Source organism: Mirounga leonina, unplaced genomic scaffold (assembly GCF_011800145.1).
Source record: "Mirounga leonina isolate KUSES-001 unplaced genomic scaffold, KU_Mleo_1.0 Mir_82, whole genome shotgun sequence".
Lineage (NCBI taxonomy): Eukaryota > Metazoa > Chordata > Mammalia > Carnivora > Phocidae > Mirounga > Mirounga leonina.
Window position 1 is genome coordinate 1 of NW_023270825.1, and position 19,233 is coordinate 19,233.

The following is a 19,233-nucleotide window of genomic DNA, read 5'->3' on the forward strand; positions in this document are numbered from 1 at the left end:
AACCCTAAACCGTACCTCTACCCGTACCCGTTCCGTAACCCTAACCCGTACCCTTACCCAGTACAATCTATACCTTCAAATCCAGCCTGATCAAAATTCCAATGACATTTTTCAAAGTGCTGGAACAAACAATCGTAAAATTTGTGTGGAACTAGAAAGGACCCTAAATCACCTAGGAAATGTTGAAAAAGAAAAATAAACCTGCAGGCATCATATTGCCCGATTTCAAGCTATATTATAAAACAGTGATCACCAAGACAACATGGTACTGTCTTGGTATCATCCTCATGCTTTGAAACCCATCTACTCACTGCTCAGGGTACACTCTGTAGGAGAGGGTCTATGAAATTCTAAGAGCTGTCAAAAAATGTAAAGTTTGGGGAAAAGTCAATGAGAGGACATGACCACAGGTTGCCCCAAGAACTAAACCCAGGCAATGGGAGGCTCCACATCCTTTCTCTTGCCCTTGGAATGTGTTTTCTCCTGGTATGAATGCTCCCAGAAGCTGCTCTAAGGTTACAGCCATGTGATAGTGATGTGGTGCTGAGACCATCTGAATAGTATGTACGACTAAATCCAGTTTAGGCTTCCAAATAAAAACTATCAAGCTTTGGTAGGTGGGTGCAGAAAACTACTCACCATGTGGGTGCCCAAGACAAGGCTTGTAAGTAAGTTCCCTTGCTCATTAAAACTACCACCTACCAACCTGGAGGAACCTGCCTCTGTCTTTGGTATCTCCTTGCCCTCTGAATACAGCGGCCAGGTTCAGGTTATACCAGGGATGCTCCCAAGAAGCGTGTAAAGCAACAGACACTCAGATGTCCAACAGGTACATGAAAGAATACTCAGCATCACTAATCATCAAGGAAATACAAATAAAAATCACAATGAGATACAACCACACACCTGTCAGGATGGCTAGTATCAGAAAGATAAGAGCTTATGGGTATCTGGGTGGTCAGTCGTTAAGTGTCTGCCTTCGGCTCAGGTCATGATCTCAGGGCCCTGGGATTGAGCCCCGCATCACGTTCCCTGCTTGGCGGGAAGCCTGCTTCCCCCTCTCCCACTTCCCCTGCTTGTTTTCCCTCTGTAGCTGTGTCTCTCTCTGTGTCAAATAAATAAATAAAATCTTAAAAAAAAGAAAGACAAGAGCTGATAAGTGTTGGCCACAATGTGGATCAAAGGAACACTCATGCACTGTTGATGAGAATCTAAATTGGGGCAACCACTATGGAACACAGTATGGAGGATACTCAAGAAATTCAAAATACAACTGTTACATAATCCAGCAATTCCACTGCTGGGAATATATTGAAAGTCCATCCAGAATGAGCCTCCTTATCACTATAGCCAGACATTGGGGAGTAGTCATTCACTAAAATAATTTCTCTGTATTGATTTCATGAGTGTTTCAATTCAGTACCTTACAAAAAGGGTGGAGATTGAGGGTAAGGAAATGCTACCATGTATGTTCATTCTGGTTGTCTGTTAATAAATCCCTTCAAAGATTTTTGATAAAACAGCACATGAACATGTTCTATGTTAAGTATCAAATGTACTAAAAATATATGTTGTCTGAAGATTGTAATAAGATCATAATGCTGTTTGATTAAAAGGTATAAAAAAAGGAAATAAAAACAGGATATCAAAGAAGTATCTGTTACCGCATATTTGCTGCAAGATTACTCAAAATAGCTGAAACATGTCAACAACGTAAGTGTCTATCAACAGATGCATGAGTAAAGATGTGGTATATATATAACTTTATCTTGAGAAATAGGGTAATCAAGCCCTTTGAGACACCACAGATGGATCTTGAGGGCATTATGCTAAGTGAAATAAGTCAGAAAAAGACAATTACTATGTGTTATCACTTACATGTGGAATAAAAAAACAAAACACTGAACTTGTAGAAGCAGAGAGTGGAAAGGTGGTTTCCAAGAGTTGGGAGGTGGGAGATTGGGAAAAAATGTTATGTAAGGACACAAAACTTGCAACTAGTAGATGATTCCTGGAGATCTGATGCACAGCGTAGTAATTATAGTCAATAATAATGTATTGTAATCTTGAACATCTCTATGAGACTAGGTCTTAGTTATCACTGCAAAAAGAAATTATAATTATGTGATGGAAGTGTTATATGACCACATGGTGGTGATCACACTGCAATATATAAATGCAAGAGATCAACACCCTGTATATCTTAAATTTATGCCTACTGCATGCAATGACATCTGAAAAAAATATCTTTAAAAGAATGTATTTAGCAGGGCGCCTGGGTGGCTCAGTCATTAAGCGTCTGCCTTCGGCTCAGGTCATGATCCCAGGGTCCTGGGATGGAGTCCCGCAACGGGCTCCCTGCTCAGCAGGAAGCCTGCTTCTCCCTCTCCCACTCCCTCTCCTTGTGTTCCTGCTCTTGCTCTCTCTGTTAAATAAATAAATAAAATCTCTAAAGAAAAAAAAAAAGAATGTATTTAGGAAAGAGATAACAAACAAACTTAAGCCTAGCTTTCTGTAGCCTGGGGTCAGATTAGCTCAGCTTTGGACTTTATGACCTTCTGAGGAGAAACAGCTCAGGTGACAGCCTGAGCCACTGGAAGGCTGTGCCCTGTGCATAAGAGAAAACCATTAACAGAGCTACCCACACACATCAGTCCCTGAAGGAGCATTGTGACTTGCCCATACTCTGCCTCTGGGGGAAGGGGGGGGGGTCTGTGGGGCCATTCCTCCTTGGAGGAAAGTCATATGACCCAGAAGCTTCACAATTTCTCATACAGCATCTCTGGACTGCCACCATAAGCCATTAGCTATGCCAGGAGACATGATGGAATGATCAAAAATCAGAGGGGAAAAAAAAAACACAGAAAACAGAGATTCTTATGTGATGAAGACTGTCACCAAACAGTGCATTTGAAGTGCAGATGAGCCCTAAGGAGAAAGGAGGGGACCTTTACAGAGACACCCTCCTGCATGGGGATGGCACAAGAGGAGGATGGCACAAAACCAGGTTTGCCACTAACCATCAACGTTCCAAGGATAGGGCAGTGAGTGGGTATCTGATTTCCCATTTACCTTTGCCATTGGTATTCACCACTAAAATAGTGGAATTATCTAGCACAAAAATGGACCAGAGGACCTTAAATGTAGATGGAAAGTAGGAAATTGGAAGGAAGCTCTCAAAGATAGGACATCAAAATATATTTGGTGAGGACAGGATAGGGTTCAAACAATATATACAAAACAGCACAAACTGTACGTATTCTGGAAAACACTAGGAACAAATATCACCATGGGCTAAACATGGTTTTCTGTGGATGCTGGGAGAAATGTAAGTCCTAAATTTCTGGGACTTTTTGTATTTCAAATACTCTATGATGTACCCATATTGCATGAGGGGGAAAAACAGTATGATTATAGATGTTAATTTAAAATAAACTTTTTTATTCATTTATACATTTTATTATTAATTATACACTTCAATCTACAATAATAGTGCATTGAAAATTATTTAGATACATGTAGACTGCCTTTCCACCTCAGAGTATTGCTCTGAAGAATGCCATTTGTTATTGACCATCATTCACCTACAGTCACTGCTCAATTCCCTGAAATGCAGACTAAGAGTCAAAGGAGGGATGAACATTCCGAGGGCTCCCTCTGGATGCCAGAGTCATCAATGGGCACTTCTGCCTACCTTCCTGATTGATTTCATGGGATGCAACATTGAGGATCTACAATGCAATGTCTCCTATATTCAGAAGCTTGCTCTCCAGGGTAGCATAGCTTGCACTAGGTGGGATCTCACCCCAGTCACCCTCCCCTACTGCCCACAGCCACCCTAGTTTCAGAGAGGCAGCATGGGTGGGGAGTAGCCATCCATCTCCATGAACCCACTTTGGGACTGGAGAAGGAGAGATTACCTAGAGAATGAGAAAAATCTCAGTGTTCACGAGCACTCTTTTGTAGAAACATCATGAATTTGTCCTTACAGGAACCTGTGGCTACTTCCCTTAATTCTGTGCCCAGGGACCACAGCTGAAGACCCAGCTGCTGATTCAAGTACTTTAGACAGTATCTCGGGCTCAGTTTGGGCCTTACAGGCTGACAAAAATAAGGAGACATGACTACCATGCACTTTTCAAGTTTTATTTCAGAGTGCTTGTCAGTGATGTAACACAGACCTGGTTTGAGAGCCCTGTGATGTGCACGGGACCCCTGTGTCTCCTGCAGATCCCTGGAAACATGGATGTCAGCTTTGCCACCTCTTTACTGTAGTTTCATTCATGCTCCTGTGGATTGCATATTGTTGCTCAGGGGTCTGGAGGCTGATTTACGGACTGGCTTCACCAACTTTCTCTTCCCTAACTCTAACTATCTTGATAGTTTTTACATTGGTGCCAATACCAAAGAGGAGTGTAGCTATTAAGGCATAAATGCGAGCAAAGACCACTCTCAAATATATCACCGATTCATGACTTTGCTTGACTGACCGCATTCTTCCTGGGGGGGGTCCACTGTCTATACTCCCTCCTTTACCTCGCAATTTGCAGAATGGGGGATCCCAGCCTATGTGGCAATGACAATTCCTGTTATTGTTGCAAATCCCCCTGCCATTACATTTCTCAGGGAAACAGTTGTAATTTATTTCACCTATAGTAGCATTGCAGGTAGAATTCTCACAGAACTTTCCGGGAGCACAGGGGGTACCAGGTCTCACATGACCAACATCAGTTGTTCCTGTGGAGCGATGTGTGTCCAATCCCCAACACCAGACACCTGAGATCTTAGACTGATGGAATCCTACATGTTCTTGCAACTGAGGGAGATGAGTGACATTGGTACACTGCAGCCTTCCACACTTCACATCTCGGTCACCACAACGAATAAATAGTCTGGCTTCAAACTCTCTTTTACAGTGTCCAAATCGGTGGCCTTTTTTATTAATTTCATAGCAGACATCTGCCCCCCCCACAGTGTTTGCACCAAAGATTTCTTTGCAGTGCACAGTGCGGTCAGTGCAGTTTCCATGATAGCAGTAACCCTCTTCAGTGCACGGGGTTCCATCTTGCATATAGAAATTATTAGGACACTGAGGGGATCTCCCCGTGCAATACTCTGGAAGGTCACAGATATTTTGGATTGGTCTACAGAGTGTTCCAACTGCAGAGAAGGTGCAGTTTGTACAACATAGTCCTTTGTCACAAAGAAATGTACTTTCAAGTTTGCAGTTGTTACTACAGCAGGGGTTGCTGGCACACTGCTTGATGGAGCCACAGTCACACTGCTCCCTATCCTCTACTATAGAGTTTCCACAACGTACATGTGTCAGACTAGTATTAAAGATTACCACCTGTTCGTTGAATAGGCAATGCTTGTTAATATTCAGAATGCTTTGTAAGTGCCCAAAAGAACAGTTACTAAAGGAATCTGTCAACACAGGGTATCTGTACATGATGCAGCTGGACCTCCGCTGGCAACTGCACTCATGATTATCAAAATACAGTCCAATGGATCTCCCACAGTATTGGGAAATTATCACAGCTAACAATAAATAATGTCTGCCCAGGTGACCAACCATATGTAGGCATCGAGGAGAGCATAAACCAAAGACTGCAGGATCATTTTGATAGTCTTCTGGTCCTTCTTTAACCACAACGAAGGATGAACTAGGGTTTATGATCCTGAACAAGTAGGTAGCGTGAAATCTGTGGTATTCACCAGCTGGCAATCTATAATCATTCATGTTGACTGGATCTCTTATATCAAATATAAGGACTGCAGTAAGATGGAACTTTATATCAAGACCTTTATATATTGAGTCCATTAAACTAACCATGTCTATCAGAAATTTTGCACACGTTGTTACATTATTATATAAACGATACATTGAATTGGAACTTTGAGCAAATCCTTTGATCATGGATTTATGGGAGGAAAAGATCCTATTACTGACCCTGGGGGCTGGACTGGAAATTTCTTCAGAGAATAGGGGCTCCCTAATCTCCTTATGCCCCAATTTATAGGTAGGTCCTGTTGCATTGGTGTCTGCCACTATCTGAGAAACAACGTGTTCAAACCTTCGGGAATTGCTGAGGGGTTTGATTTCATAGGCAAGGTCATCCAACTTCATGATACCTTCAAGACCCCCATAGCACGTGTCCACGGTGACCATGGAAAGAGGAATCTCCTCCAGGTAGCCGAGGTAGTAACAGTCTGGAGGGATGAAGGGGTAGTCCATCTGCAAGGCTCCTTGGTCATCCTGAGTCATCATCAGCAGATGTCTGGACCAAAAGAGTTTCTTGCGTCGCATATGGATAACGTGTCTCTTACCCCCAAAACGCAGGGTGTAGGACAGCCAGCCTGGCATCTGAACACCTTTGCCGTGGTGCAGCTCCTTCCTGGGAATGACCACCTCAGAGGAGATGTAGCGCCATGAGGGACGGCCTTGAGAACCCTTGGCAAGAGCCAGGCTTGCCCAGAGTGCAAGAAGCAAGAAGAGCGCCCTCATGGTGCCCTGGACCTCTGCAAGGCTCGTGCCCCTGCTCAGGGACATCTTTCAGTGAGAATGGATAAAGGGAGGATCCTGAGGGAAGCCAGGTCTAGAGCATCTGATAGAACAGAGGGCTGCCTCAGGCTGCCAGCACCCTACACCTGGGGGCCACTTGTGTGGATTATGTCACAGTCACAGGGTGTGGCAGTGGGTGACCTGCACATCAGTTCAGCTGGGGTGGATGTGGGAGAGGTGGGTGGGCATGAGCATAAATGCTCACATGGACATGGAGAGAGAGCTGGACCCACAGGCATCCCCGTATTCAACATGTCCAATCTTTCCTCCAGATACTTGGATATGTGATATGCAGTTATAAAGCAATTAACTCTTTTACCAGTTCCATCTGCCATGGTACTGCTGGGTCACTTTCTGTGGACTGCTCCCATCCCTCACTGTGGAGACACTGCTTCCTACTTCCTTGGCATGTGGAGGTAGACATTGCAAATTATACCTTGGAGGTGTTGAAAATAATGGTTTGTAATGTTACATATACTAGCACATGTCTTATTCTAGTTTGCCATTAATTTGCAAGTCATTTGATCCTTTTGGCTTTTGCTTTGAAACTTCCTTTGAGCTTACTGAGTAAAACATTCCCCAGTACTCTGTATGATAATCGGTGAGTTACAAGTCTGTATGTTATTTTTTCTCACACCAGCTAGTGAGGACAAAATGTACTGTTGACCACATGTGAGACCCAGGTGTTGTTCCCTCTAATCCTCTATTGTAGCTCTTTCCTGGATTTTGGCACCATGTGTGGCTCTCTTCTCAGCTGAAGACACAGGGGGCCGAGGTTACTTTGGTAGTTGGCATCATGCAGCCTGGGTGTGAACAAGAAATGTTGCCAACCACTGTACTCCCTTCTTTGATCATCTGCCCTAAACCCCTTTAAAATCCCCTGGGTCAGGCAGAAATCTCACTGTTGGCTTTGGAAGAATCGTGTGACTTCTGCACCAGGTGCTGGCCTCTTAAATAAAGGTCACATTCCTTTCCAATCAAAACTCATCTCTTGAATATTGTCCTTTACAACAATGGGCAGATGAAATTGGGTTTAGATAACAATAAATCAGAGAGTGGAATGACCTTTGCCACAGGCTGGTAGGAGGGCCAATGGAGAGTACATCTCAAGGGGTGTGATTTTCTGTTATGCAAGAGGTCTGCTTCAAACCCTGCATCTGTAATTAACAATGCTGTGCTCTACAGTTAAAATTTTGTTAAGAGGGTAGCTCTCATATTTAGGGAGATCTTAGCACAATACAAATGTGAAAGACAGGAATTCTACTTCTCTCGTGATGGTATGTTGAGCTCCATGGACATGCTCTCTACTGAAAATGTGAAAATCATTATTACAAACTACTTATATATTTTGGATACTAGTCATTTATCAGATATGGCATTTGCAAATATCTTCTCCCATTCCATAATTTGCCTTTCAGTTTTGATGATTATTTCCTTTGCTGTACAAAACTTGTTTTTTGTTGTTGTTTTTGTTTGTTTTTGGATGAAGTCCCAAATATTTATTTTTGCTTTTGTTTCTCTTGCCTCTGGAGACATATCTAGAAAGAATTTGAATGGATGATGTCAAAGACATTACTGCCTGTGTTCTTCACTAGGATTTTGATGGTTTCCTGTCTCACATTTAGGTCTTTCATCCATTTGGAATTTATTTTTGGGTATGGTATAAAAAAGTGGTCCAGTTTCATTCTTCTGCCTGTTGCTGTCCACTTTTACCAACAGTTTTTTTTTTTTTTAAGAGACTGCCTTTTTTTCCCCATTGGATATTCTCTCCTGCTTTGTTGGATTAATTGACCATATAGTTGTGGGTCCAATTCTGGATACTCTCTTCTGTTCCATTGATCTATGTGTCTCTTTCTGTATGAGCATCATACTGTCTTGATAATGACAGCTTTGTAATAAACCTTGAAATTTTTCTGGTTGACTCTGGCTATTCCCAAAGAGCCTTTTGTTGTTCCATACAAGTTGTAGGATTGTTTGTTCCAGTGCTATGAAAAATACTGGTGATATTTTGATAGAGATTGCATGGCAAGTGTACATTTCCTTTAGTACTTTGTTTGTTATTAAAGATTTCATTATTTTATATATATATCACATCTTATTTATCCATTCATCTGTCAATGGACATCTGGGCTTTTCCCCTAGTTTGGCTATTGTGGACACAGCTGCTATGAATACTGGGGTGCAGGTCCCTCTTCTTTTCACTACATCTGTATCTTTGGGGTAAATACCCAGTAGTGCAATCACTGGGTCATAAGGTAGCTCTATTTTTAACATCTTGAGGATCCTCCATACTGTTTTCTAGAGTGGCTGCACCAGCTTGCATTCCCACCAACAGTGTAAGAGGGTTCCCCTTTCTGCACATCCTTGGCAACACTTGTCATTCACGGTCTTCTTGATTTTAGCCATCCTGACCCATGTGAGGTGGTGTCTTGTTGAAGTTTTGGTTGCTTGGTGTAATCTTCAAAAATGTCAATATAGTTCTTCTTCCTGCTTTTTAATATGAATGTTTGTTTTTTTATTGAGTTTTACGAATTCTTCACATATTTTGCATATTACCTCCCTATCTCATATATGGTTTGTAAATAATTTCTCCAGTTTCATAGGATGTTTTTCATATTGTTAATTATTACTATTATTATTATTTGCTTTTCAGAATTTTCTTTTTGACTAGATGTAGTTCCACTTGATTTTTGCTTTTGTTGCTTATAGTTTTGCTGATATATCCAAAAAATCCTTGCCAAGTTCATTATCAACAACCTTCTTCCCTATGATTTCTTCAAGGAATGTTATCAGGTCTTCTGTTTAAATACTTAATTCTTTTTTACTTAAATTTTGGGAGATTTAAATTTATTTTAAATAAAAATTTAAATTTTTAAATCTTTTGGATTTAAATTTAAATCTAAATTTTAAACTTGTAAGATACAAGTTCAGATTCATTTTTTCTGCATGTGGTTGTCCTCTAAAACAACATAATTTCCTCATTTTATGTTCTCAGCTCCCTTGTCAAATAGTATTTGACCTTACATGTGAAGATTTATCTCTGGCTCTCTATTCTGTTTCTTTGTTCTCTGTGTCTATTTTTAAGACAATGCCACACTGTTTTACTTATTATAGCTTTAGTGTAACGTGACATAAGGAAATGTGATGCTTCTAGCTTTGTTGTTCTTTGCCATGGTTGCTTTGGCTATTTGGGGTCTTTTGCGCTCCTATACAAAGGGGAGGATTCTTAGTTCTATTTGCCTTTTGGATTTTGATAGAGATTGCACTGAATCTGCAGATCCTTTGGGTATTATGGACATTTTTACAATATTAATTCTTCCAATCCATGACCAGGGAATATCTTCCCATTTATTTGTGTCTTCCTCAATTTCTTTGATCAATGTCTTATAGCATTCAGTGTATAGATCTTTGACCTCCTTGTTTAAATTTATTTCTATGTGTTTTTTTATGCAATTATAAATGGATTGTTGTCTTAATTTATTTTTCTGGTCATTTTTAATACAGTGTGGACATGCAACTGATTTGGATATGTTCACTTTGTATCCTGCAAATTTACTGAACTTGCTCATTAGTTACAACTATTCTTGATGGTTACTTCAGGTTCTATATACAAGATCACGTCATCAGCAAAGACAATTTCACTTCTACTATGATTTGAATGCCGTATCTCATTTTCTTGCCCAACTGCTTAGACACTAATGGCTAGGATTTCCATTATGTTCAATAAAATAGCGAGAGTGGACATCCCTGTCTTATTCCTAATCTTAGGTGAAACACTGTCAGCCTTTTTTTTACCATTGAGTATGATGTTAGGTGTGGGCGTGTCTTATATGCCTTGGTGATATTGAGGTATGTTTCCTCCATAACTAGTTTGTTAAGAGAGTTTATCATGAATGGATGTTGAATTTTGTCAAATGTCTTTTCTGTATCTATTGAGATGATCATGATATTTATCTTCCCATTGCTAATGCGGTGTGTCATGTTGATTTATTTGTGGATGTTGAATGATCCTGTATCTCTCAGATACATTCCACTTGATCATGGTGTATGATCCTTTTAATGTATTGTTGAATTCAGTTTACTGACATTTTGTTAAGGATTTTTGCATGTATGTTTATTAGGGGTATTCGCCAGTAATTTTCTTTTCTTGTAGTGTTCTCTCTGGTTTTGCTATCAGAATAATGCTGACATCATAAAATTCATTGAAATTGTTCCCTCCTCTTCTATTTTTTTGGAAGAGTTCAAGAAAGATTGGTACTAATTCTTTTTTTAACATTTCTTTTAAGGCCAGTTTGGTGGTGATGAACTACTTCAGATTTTGCTTGTCTGCAAAACTCTGACCTCTCCTCCAATTCTAAATGACAACTTTCCTGGGTAGACTGTTCTTGGTTGACAGATTTTTGCTTTCAGCACCTTGAATATATAATGACACTCCCTTTAGGCATGCAAAGTCCATGATGGGAAATCTGCTAATTATGGAGGTTTCCTTGTACATAACAAATTTGTTTCTTCATGCTGCTTTCAAGATTCTCTGCTTCTCTTTAAATTTTGACAATTTTATCATAATGTTTTTTTGGTGTGAGTGTCCATGAACTTATCCTATTTAGAAGTTTATGGTCTTCCAGGATCTAGAGGTACATGTATTTCTCCAGGTTATGGAAGTTTTCAGCCAATATTTCAAATACGTTTTCTGCCCCTTACTCTTCCCCTTCTTATCCTGAGGTCCATATAATGTTAACACTGGTCTTCTCTTTATGCCTATTAACTATCTTCACTCTTTTTCTTAATTCTTATTTTCCTTTTAAACCTTCGGGTATGTGAAATCCACTGCCCTGTCTTTCAGATTGTTGATCATTTCTTCTGCTTCATCTAGTCTACTGTCAAACCCTCTATGGAATTTTTCCGTTCAGCTGTTCTGTTCTTCATCTCTGTGGTTTCTGTTTTTGCTTTCTTATATTTTCTATCTTTTTCTTGAAATTCTCACTTTCTTTTTACATCATTCTCTTGACCTCCATGAGTATCCTTATGATAATTATCTTCTTTAAAAAAAAAAAGAATTCCTCATATCAGTGAGGTCATATGATACATGTCTTTCTCTGTTTGACTTATTTCACTCAGCATAATACCTTCCAGTTCCATCCACGTCATTGCAAATGGCAAGATCTCATTCCTATTGATAGCTGCATAATATTCCATTGTATATATATATATACCACCACTTCTTTTTTTTAAAAAAGATTTTATTTATTTATTTGAAAGATAGAGACATAGCAAGAGAGGGAACACAAGCAGGGGGAGTGGGAGAGGGAAAAGCAGGCTTCCCGCCGAGCAGGGAGCCCGATGTGGGGCTCGATCCCAGGACCCTGAGATCATGACCTGAGCCGAAGGTAGACGCTTAACCAACTGAGCCACCCAGGCGCCCCTGACCACTTCTTTATCCATTCATCTGTCGATGGACATCTTGGCTCTTTCCATAGTTTGGCTATTGTGGACATTGCTGCTATAAACATTGGGGTGCACGTACCCCTTTGGATCCCTACTTTTGTATCTTTGGGGTAAACACCCAGTAGTGCAATTGCTGGATCATATGGTAGCTCTATTTTCCAGTTTTTGAGGAACCTCCATACTGTTTTCCAGAGTGGCTGCACCAGCTTGCATTCCCTCCAACAGTGTAGGAGGGTTCCCCTTTCTCCGCATCCCCGCCAACATCTGTCGTTTCCTGACTTGTTAATTTTAGCCATTCTGACTGGTGTGAGGTGGTATCTCATTGAGGTTTTGATTTGGATTTCCCTGATGCCGAGCGATATTGAACACTTTTTCATGTGTCTGTTGGCCATTTGGATGTCTTCTTTGGAAAAATGTCTGTTCATGTCTTCTGCCCATTTCTTGATTGGATTCTTTGTTCTTTGGGTGTTGAGTTTGATGTGTTCTTTACAGATTTTGGATACTAGCCCTTTATCTGATCTGTCATTTGCAAATATCTTCTCCCATTCTGTCGGTTGTCTTTTGGTTTTGTTGACTGTTTCCTTTGCTTTGCAAAAGCTTTTTATCTGGATGAGGTCCCAATAGTTCATTTTTGCCCTTGTTTCCCTTGCCTTTGGTGATGTTTCTAGGAAGAAGTTGCTGCAGCTGAGGTCGAAGAGGTTGCTGCCTGTGTTCTCCTTTAGGATTTTGATGGACTCCTGTCTCACATTGAGGTCTTTCAACCATTTGGAGTCTATTTTTGTGTGTGGTGTAAGGAAATGGTCCAGTTTCATTCTTCTGCATGTGGCTGTCCAATTTTCCCAACACCATTTGTTGAAGAGACTGTCTTTTTTCCACTGGACATTCTTTCCTGCTTTGTCGAAGATGAGTTGACCATAAAGTTGAGGGTCCATTTCTGGGCTCTCTATTTTGTTCCATTGATCTATGTGCCTGTTTTTGTGCCAGTACCATACTGTCTTGATGATGACAGCTTTGTAATAGAGCTGGAAGTCCGGAATTGTGATGCCGCCAGCTTTGCTTTTCTTTTTCAACATGCCTCTGGCTATTCGGGGTCTTTTCTGGTTCCATACAAATTTTAGGATGATTTGTTCCATTTCTTTGAAAAAAGTGGATGGTATTTTGATGGGGATTGCATTGAATGTGTAGATTGCTCTAGGTAGCTTTGACATCTTCACAATATTTGCTCTTCCAATCCATGAGCATGGAACGTTTTTCCATTTCTTTCTGTCTTCCTCAATTTCTTTCATGAGTATTTTATAGTTTTCTGAGTACAGATCCTCTGCCTCTTTGGTTAGATTTATTCCTAGGTATCTTATGGTTTTGAGTGCAATTGTAAATGGGATCAACTCCTTAATTTCTCTTTCTTCTGTCTTGTTGGTGGTGTATAGGAATGCCACTGACTTCTGTGCATTGATTTTATATCCTGCCACTTTACTGAATTCTTGTATGAGTTCTAGCAGTTTTGGGGTGGAGTCTTTGAGGTTTTCCACATAAAGTACCATATCATCTGCAAAGAGTGAGAGTTTGACTTCTTCTTTGCTGATTTGGATGCTTTTTATTTCTTTTTGTTGTCTGATTGCTGTGGCTAGGACTTCTAATACTATGTTGAATAGCAGTGGTGATAGTGGACAACCCTGCCACGTTCCTGACCTTAGGGGGAAAGCTCTCAGTTTTTCCCCATTGAGAATGATATTCGCTGTTGGTTTTTCATAGATGGCTTTTATGATATTGAGGTATGTACCCTCTATGCCTATACTCTGAAGAGTTTTGATCAAGAAAGGATGCTGTACTTTGTCAAATGCTTTTCCTGCATCTATTGAAAGGATCATATGATTCTTGTTCTTTCTTTTGTTAATGTATTGTATCACGTTGATTGATTGTGGATGTTGAACCAACCTTGCAGCCCAGGGATAAATCCCACTTGGTCGTGGTGAATAATCCTTTTAATGTACTGTTGGATCCCATTGGTTAGTATTTTGGTGAGAATTTTTGCATCCATGTTCATCAGGGATATTGGTCTGTAGTTCCCCTTTTTAATGGGGTCTTTCTCTGGTTTTGGGATCAAGGTAATGGTGGCCTCATAAAATGAGTTTGGAAGTTTTCCTTCTATTTCTATATTTTGGAACAGTTTCAGAAGAATAGGTATTAATTCTTCTTTAAATGTTTGGTAGAATTCCCCTGGGAAGCCATCTGGCCCTGGTCTTTTGTTTTTTGGGAGACTTTTGATGACTGCTTCAATTTCCTTAGTGGTTATAGGTCTGTTCAGGTTTTCTGTTTCTTCCTGGTTCAGTTTTGGTAGTTGATAAATCTCTAGGAATGCATCCATGTCTTCCAGGTTATCTAATTTGCTGGCATAGAGTTGTTCATAATACGTTCTTATAATTGTTTGTATTTCTTTGGTGTGGGTTGTGATCTCTCCTCTTTCATTCATGATTTTGTTGATTTGGGTCATTTCTCTCTTTTTTTTAAGATTTTATTTATTTGAAGAGAGAGACACAGCGAGAGAGGGAACACAAGCAGGGGGAGTGGCAGAGGGAGAAGCAGGCTCCCCGCCAAGCAGGGAGCCCAACGCGGGGCAAAATATGGAACGCTTCACGAATCTGCGTGTCATCCTTGTGCAGGGGCCATGCTAATCTTCTCTGTATCGTTCCAATTTTAGTATATGTGCTGCGGAAGCGAGCACTCTCTTTTCTTTTTGATAAGTCTGGCCAGGGGTTTATCAATCTTGTTAATTCTCTCAAAGAACCAGCTCCTAGTTTCATTAATCTGTTCTACTGTTCTTTTACTTTCTATTTCATTGATTTCTGCTCTGATCTTTATTATTTCTCTTCTCCTGCTGGGTTTAGCTTTATTTGCTGTTCTCTCTCCAGCTCCTTTAGGTGTAGGGTTAGGTTGTGTACTTGAGACCTTTCTTGTTTCTTTTTTTTTTTAAGATTTTATCTATTTATTTGACAGAGAGAGACACAGCGAGAGAGGGAACACAAGCAGGGGGAGTGGGAGAGGGAGAAGCAGGCTTCCCGCTAAGCAGGGAGCCCCATGTGGGACTCGACCCCAGGAACCTGGGATCATGACCTGAGCCAAAGGCAGACACTTAACGATTGAGCCACCCAGGCGCCCGAGACCTTTCTTGTTTCTTGAGAAAGGCTTGTAATGCTATATACTTTCCTCTTAGGACTGCCTTTGCTGCATCCCATGAAAGCTTTACATTTTTATTCAAGTACAGTTGACACACAATGTTACATTATTTTCAGGTGCTCAACATGGTGATTCAACAACTCTATACATTATGCTGTGCTCACCTTAATGTAGTTACTCTCTGTCACCATACAATAATCTCATACCATTGACTATATTCCCTGTGCTGTGCATTTTATTCCTGTGACATTCATTCCATAACTGAAAACCTGAATGTTCCACTCCCCTTCACCCATCTTGCTCATACAATCATTTTTTTTCAACTATCAGGTAAATCACTTTATGAACATTAGGGTGCATGTGCCCCTTCTTTTCACAACATCTATATCTTTTGGATAAATATCCAGTAGTGCAATAGCTGGGTCATAGGGTATCTCTATTTTTAATTTTTTTGAGGAACCTCTATACTTTTTTCCAGAGTGGCTGTACCAGCTTGCATTCCCACCAATGGTGTAAGAGGGTTCCCCTTTCTCTACAACCTCTCCAACATTTGTTGTTTCTCTCCCTGTCCATTTTCGCCATTCTAACTGGTGTAAGGTGGTATCTATTGTGGTTTTGATTTTATTTTCCCTGATGGGTAGTGATGTTGAACAGTTTTTCATGTGTCTGTTAGCCATTTGTTTGCCTTCTCTGGAGAAGTGTCTTCTCATGTCTTCTGCCCATTTTTTGACTTAATTATTTGTTTTTTGGGTGTTGAGTTTGAGAAGTTCTTTATAGATCTTGGATGCCAGCCCTTTATCTCTAATGTCATTTGCAAATATCTAGTCCCATTCCATGGGCTGCCTCTTGTTTTTTTTGACAGTTTCCTTTGCTGTGCAGAAGTTTTTATCTTGATAGAGCTACCCCATGACCCAACAATTGCACTACTAGGTATTTATCCCAAAGATACAGCTGCATTGAAAATAAAGGGCATATGCACCCCAATGTTCATAACAATGTCCACAATAGCCAAACTATGGAAAGAGCTGAGATGCCCTGCAACAGATGAATGGATAAAGAAGATGTGGTTCTTATATACAAGGGACTATTAGCCATCAGAAGGGATGAATACCCACCATTTGCATCAAAATGGATGGAACTGGAAGGGATTATGCTAAGTGAAATAAATCAAGCAGAGAAAGACAATTATCATATGGTTTCACTTATTTGTGGAACATAAGGAATAGCATGGAGGATATTAGGGGAAGATAGGGAAAACTGACGGGGGTGGAGACTCAAAGGAGGAGATGAACCATGATAGACTCTGGACTCTGGAAAACAATCTGAGGGTTTCAGAAGGTAGGTGGATGGGGGATGGGGTAGCAGGGGAATGTGTATTAAGAAGAGCACATGTTATGATGAGCACTGGGTGTCTTTTTTTTTAAGATTTATTTTATTTTATTGAGAGAGACAGAGAGAGAGCATGAGAGAGAGGAGGGTCAGAGAGAGAAGCAGACCCCCTGCTGAGCAGGGAGCCCGATGCAGGACTCGATCCTGGGACTCCAGGATCATGACCTGAGCTGAAGGCAGTCGCTTAACCAACTGAGCCACCCGGGCACCCCAGCACTGGGTGTCTTATATGCAACTAATCAATCATTGAACATTACATCAAAAACTAATCATATACTATACAGTTGCTAACGGAACATAATAATAAAAAATGTTGATGTTACGTAAAATTGGATTATTTTTCTAAATTCCTTTAGATAATTCATTACTAGGATTATATTTAGGGGTTAGGGTTAGGGGTTAGGATTAGGGTTTGGGTTAGAGGTTAGGGGTTAGTATTAGTGTTGAGGGTTAGGGTTAAGGGTTAGTTTTAGGATAGGGTTAGGGGTTAGGGTTTTGGATATGGGTTAAGGTTAGGGTTATGGTTATCCATCCCCTCCTGCACAGAAAAGGGATATCTCAACAAATATAAAGGGCAACCCATGGAATGGGAGAAAACATTTCAAATGACATAAGAGAGCAAAGGCTGATATCCAAGGTTTCTAAAGAATTTATCATGCCCTCTCTCTCATTTTTTTAATTTAAATTCAATTATCCAACTTGAGTACATAATCTGTTTGAGAAATAGTGTTCAACAATTTGTCAATTTTGTATAACACTCAGTGCTCATCATATCACATGCACTCGTTAATGCTGATAACCTATTACCCCATCCTCTACCCAACTCCCCATTGGCAAACCTCAGTTTGTTTCCAAGAGTTAAGAGTCTCTCATGGATTTTCTCCCTCTTTGATGAATTCCTATTCTGTTTCCTTCCCTTTGCTTATGGTCCTCTGCACTGTATCTTATATTCCACATATGAATGAAACCAGATGATAGTTTTCTTTGTCTGAATGACTTATTTCCCTCAGCATAATACCTTCCATTTCCATACACATTGATGCAAATGGTAAGTACTCATCCTTTCTGATGGTTGAGTAATATTCCACTGTGTGTGTGTATATCACATCTCCTTTACCCATTCATATGTAGATGGACGTCTAGGTTCTTTCCAAAGTTTGGCTAATGTGGACACTGCTGTTACGAACATCCATGTGTATGTGCCCTTTTGGATCACTACATTTGTATCCTTGGGGTAAATAACTAGTAGTGCAATTGCTAGGTCAAAGGGAAGCTTTATTTTTAAATTCTTGTGGAAACTTTAGACAGTTTTTCAGAGTGGTTGTACCAGGTTGGCTTCCCAAAAACAATGTAAGAAGACTCGCCTTTCTCCACATCCTCGCCAACATTTGTTGTTTATGGTTTTGTTACTTTTAGCCATTCTTCCCGGTGTGAGTGGGTATCTCATTGTGGTTTTGATTTGTATTTCCCTGAAACCAGTTGATGAGCAGGATTATTTCATGTGTCTGTTGGCCATTTATAATTTTTCTTTAGAAATGTATGTTCATGTCTTCTGTCCATTTCTTGATTGTATTATTTCTTTTTTGGGTGTTAAGTTCGCTAAGTTCTTTTATTTTAAGATTTTATTTTTTTTTATTTGAGAGAGAGACAGAGCCAATGATAGAGAGCATGAGCAGGGGAGAAGGAGAAGCAGGACCCAGGGAGTCTGCTTCTCCCTCTGACCCTCCCGACCCTCCCCCCTCTCATGTGCTCTCTCTCTCTCAAATAAATAAATAAAATCTTAAAAAAAAAGTTACACAGTGTATGACTCCACTCCTGTGAAATACACACACAGGTGAATCCAGAGAGACAGAACACAGATGGGTGGTTAGCCGAGACTGGGAGGTGGGAGGGAAGCAAGCAACTGGTTGAAGGGGACAGCGTTTCTTCTTGGGGTGACAGAAAGTCTTTGGAACAAGATCAAGGACGGGGCTGCACCTCATTGTGAATGATTAAGTGCTACTCAGTTGTTCAGGTTAAAATGGTCATGTCCTGTCATGGGAAGGACAGGTCCATTAAGGAAGAGTCACCCATGTCTTGTTCCAGGTTGAAAGGTCATTTCTCTTATGGCAGAGTAGGATTCCATCCTACCAGTGGACCCAAGACTGTTTATTGATTCACCTGTGAAAGGACATCATACTTGATTCCAATTTCAGCCATCATGAATGAGTCACTACAATCATTCAGGTGCAGTTTTGTGTGGACATAAGTTTTCGAGTCAGACAGGTAAATACCTCAGAGCATGACTGCTGGGTCCCAGAGTAAAAATGTGCAGGGGGTTTTTCCAAGTTGCTAAACAGTCTCTCAAAATGACTGAATCCATTTCTTCCCACCAGGATGACAAGCACTCTGTTATTCTGCATGATCACCAACAACCACTATTGCAAGGTTTCTGGATCTTAGCTCTTCTAGGAGGCCAGCAATAGCAGGGAGGAGGGGTCTGGGTTCACACTGGTCCTGACACTATCACAGATGTGGACTCCGGGGCTGTGCACACCTCTCAGTAGAGCAGTAGAAAGGGATCCTCACTCTCCTGAACATCTGATGCATTATGACTCCTCATGGAAGGGCAATGGTTGCACTGAGAAGCACAGGATGTCGTGCAAGGACAGGGTTTCAGT

General features: G+C 40.6%; 1 protein-coding gene and 1 non-coding gene across 2 annotated transcripts; both read right to left on the minus strand.

Annotated features, from left to right (window-relative positions):
• Nucleotides 1-4,330: 4,330 nt before the first annotated feature.
• On the minus strand, nucleotides 4,331-6,508 carry LOC118002462 (disintegrin and metalloproteinase domain-containing protein 29-like). The gene has a single exon (XM_034992972.1). It carries the CDS (start codon nucleotides 6,506-6,508, stop codon nucleotides 4,331-4,333), a length of 2,178 nt encoding a protein of 725 aa, XP_034848863.1.
• An 8,117-nt stretch (nucleotides 6,509-14,625) lies between these two features.
• LOC118002779 lies at nucleotides 14,626-14,732 on the minus strand. Its single transcript, XR_004677154.1, has one exon. It is a non-coding gene; the product is annotated as a U6 spliceosomal RNA (small nuclear RNA).
• Between the last annotated feature and the right edge of the window lie 4,501 nt (nucleotides 14,733-19,233).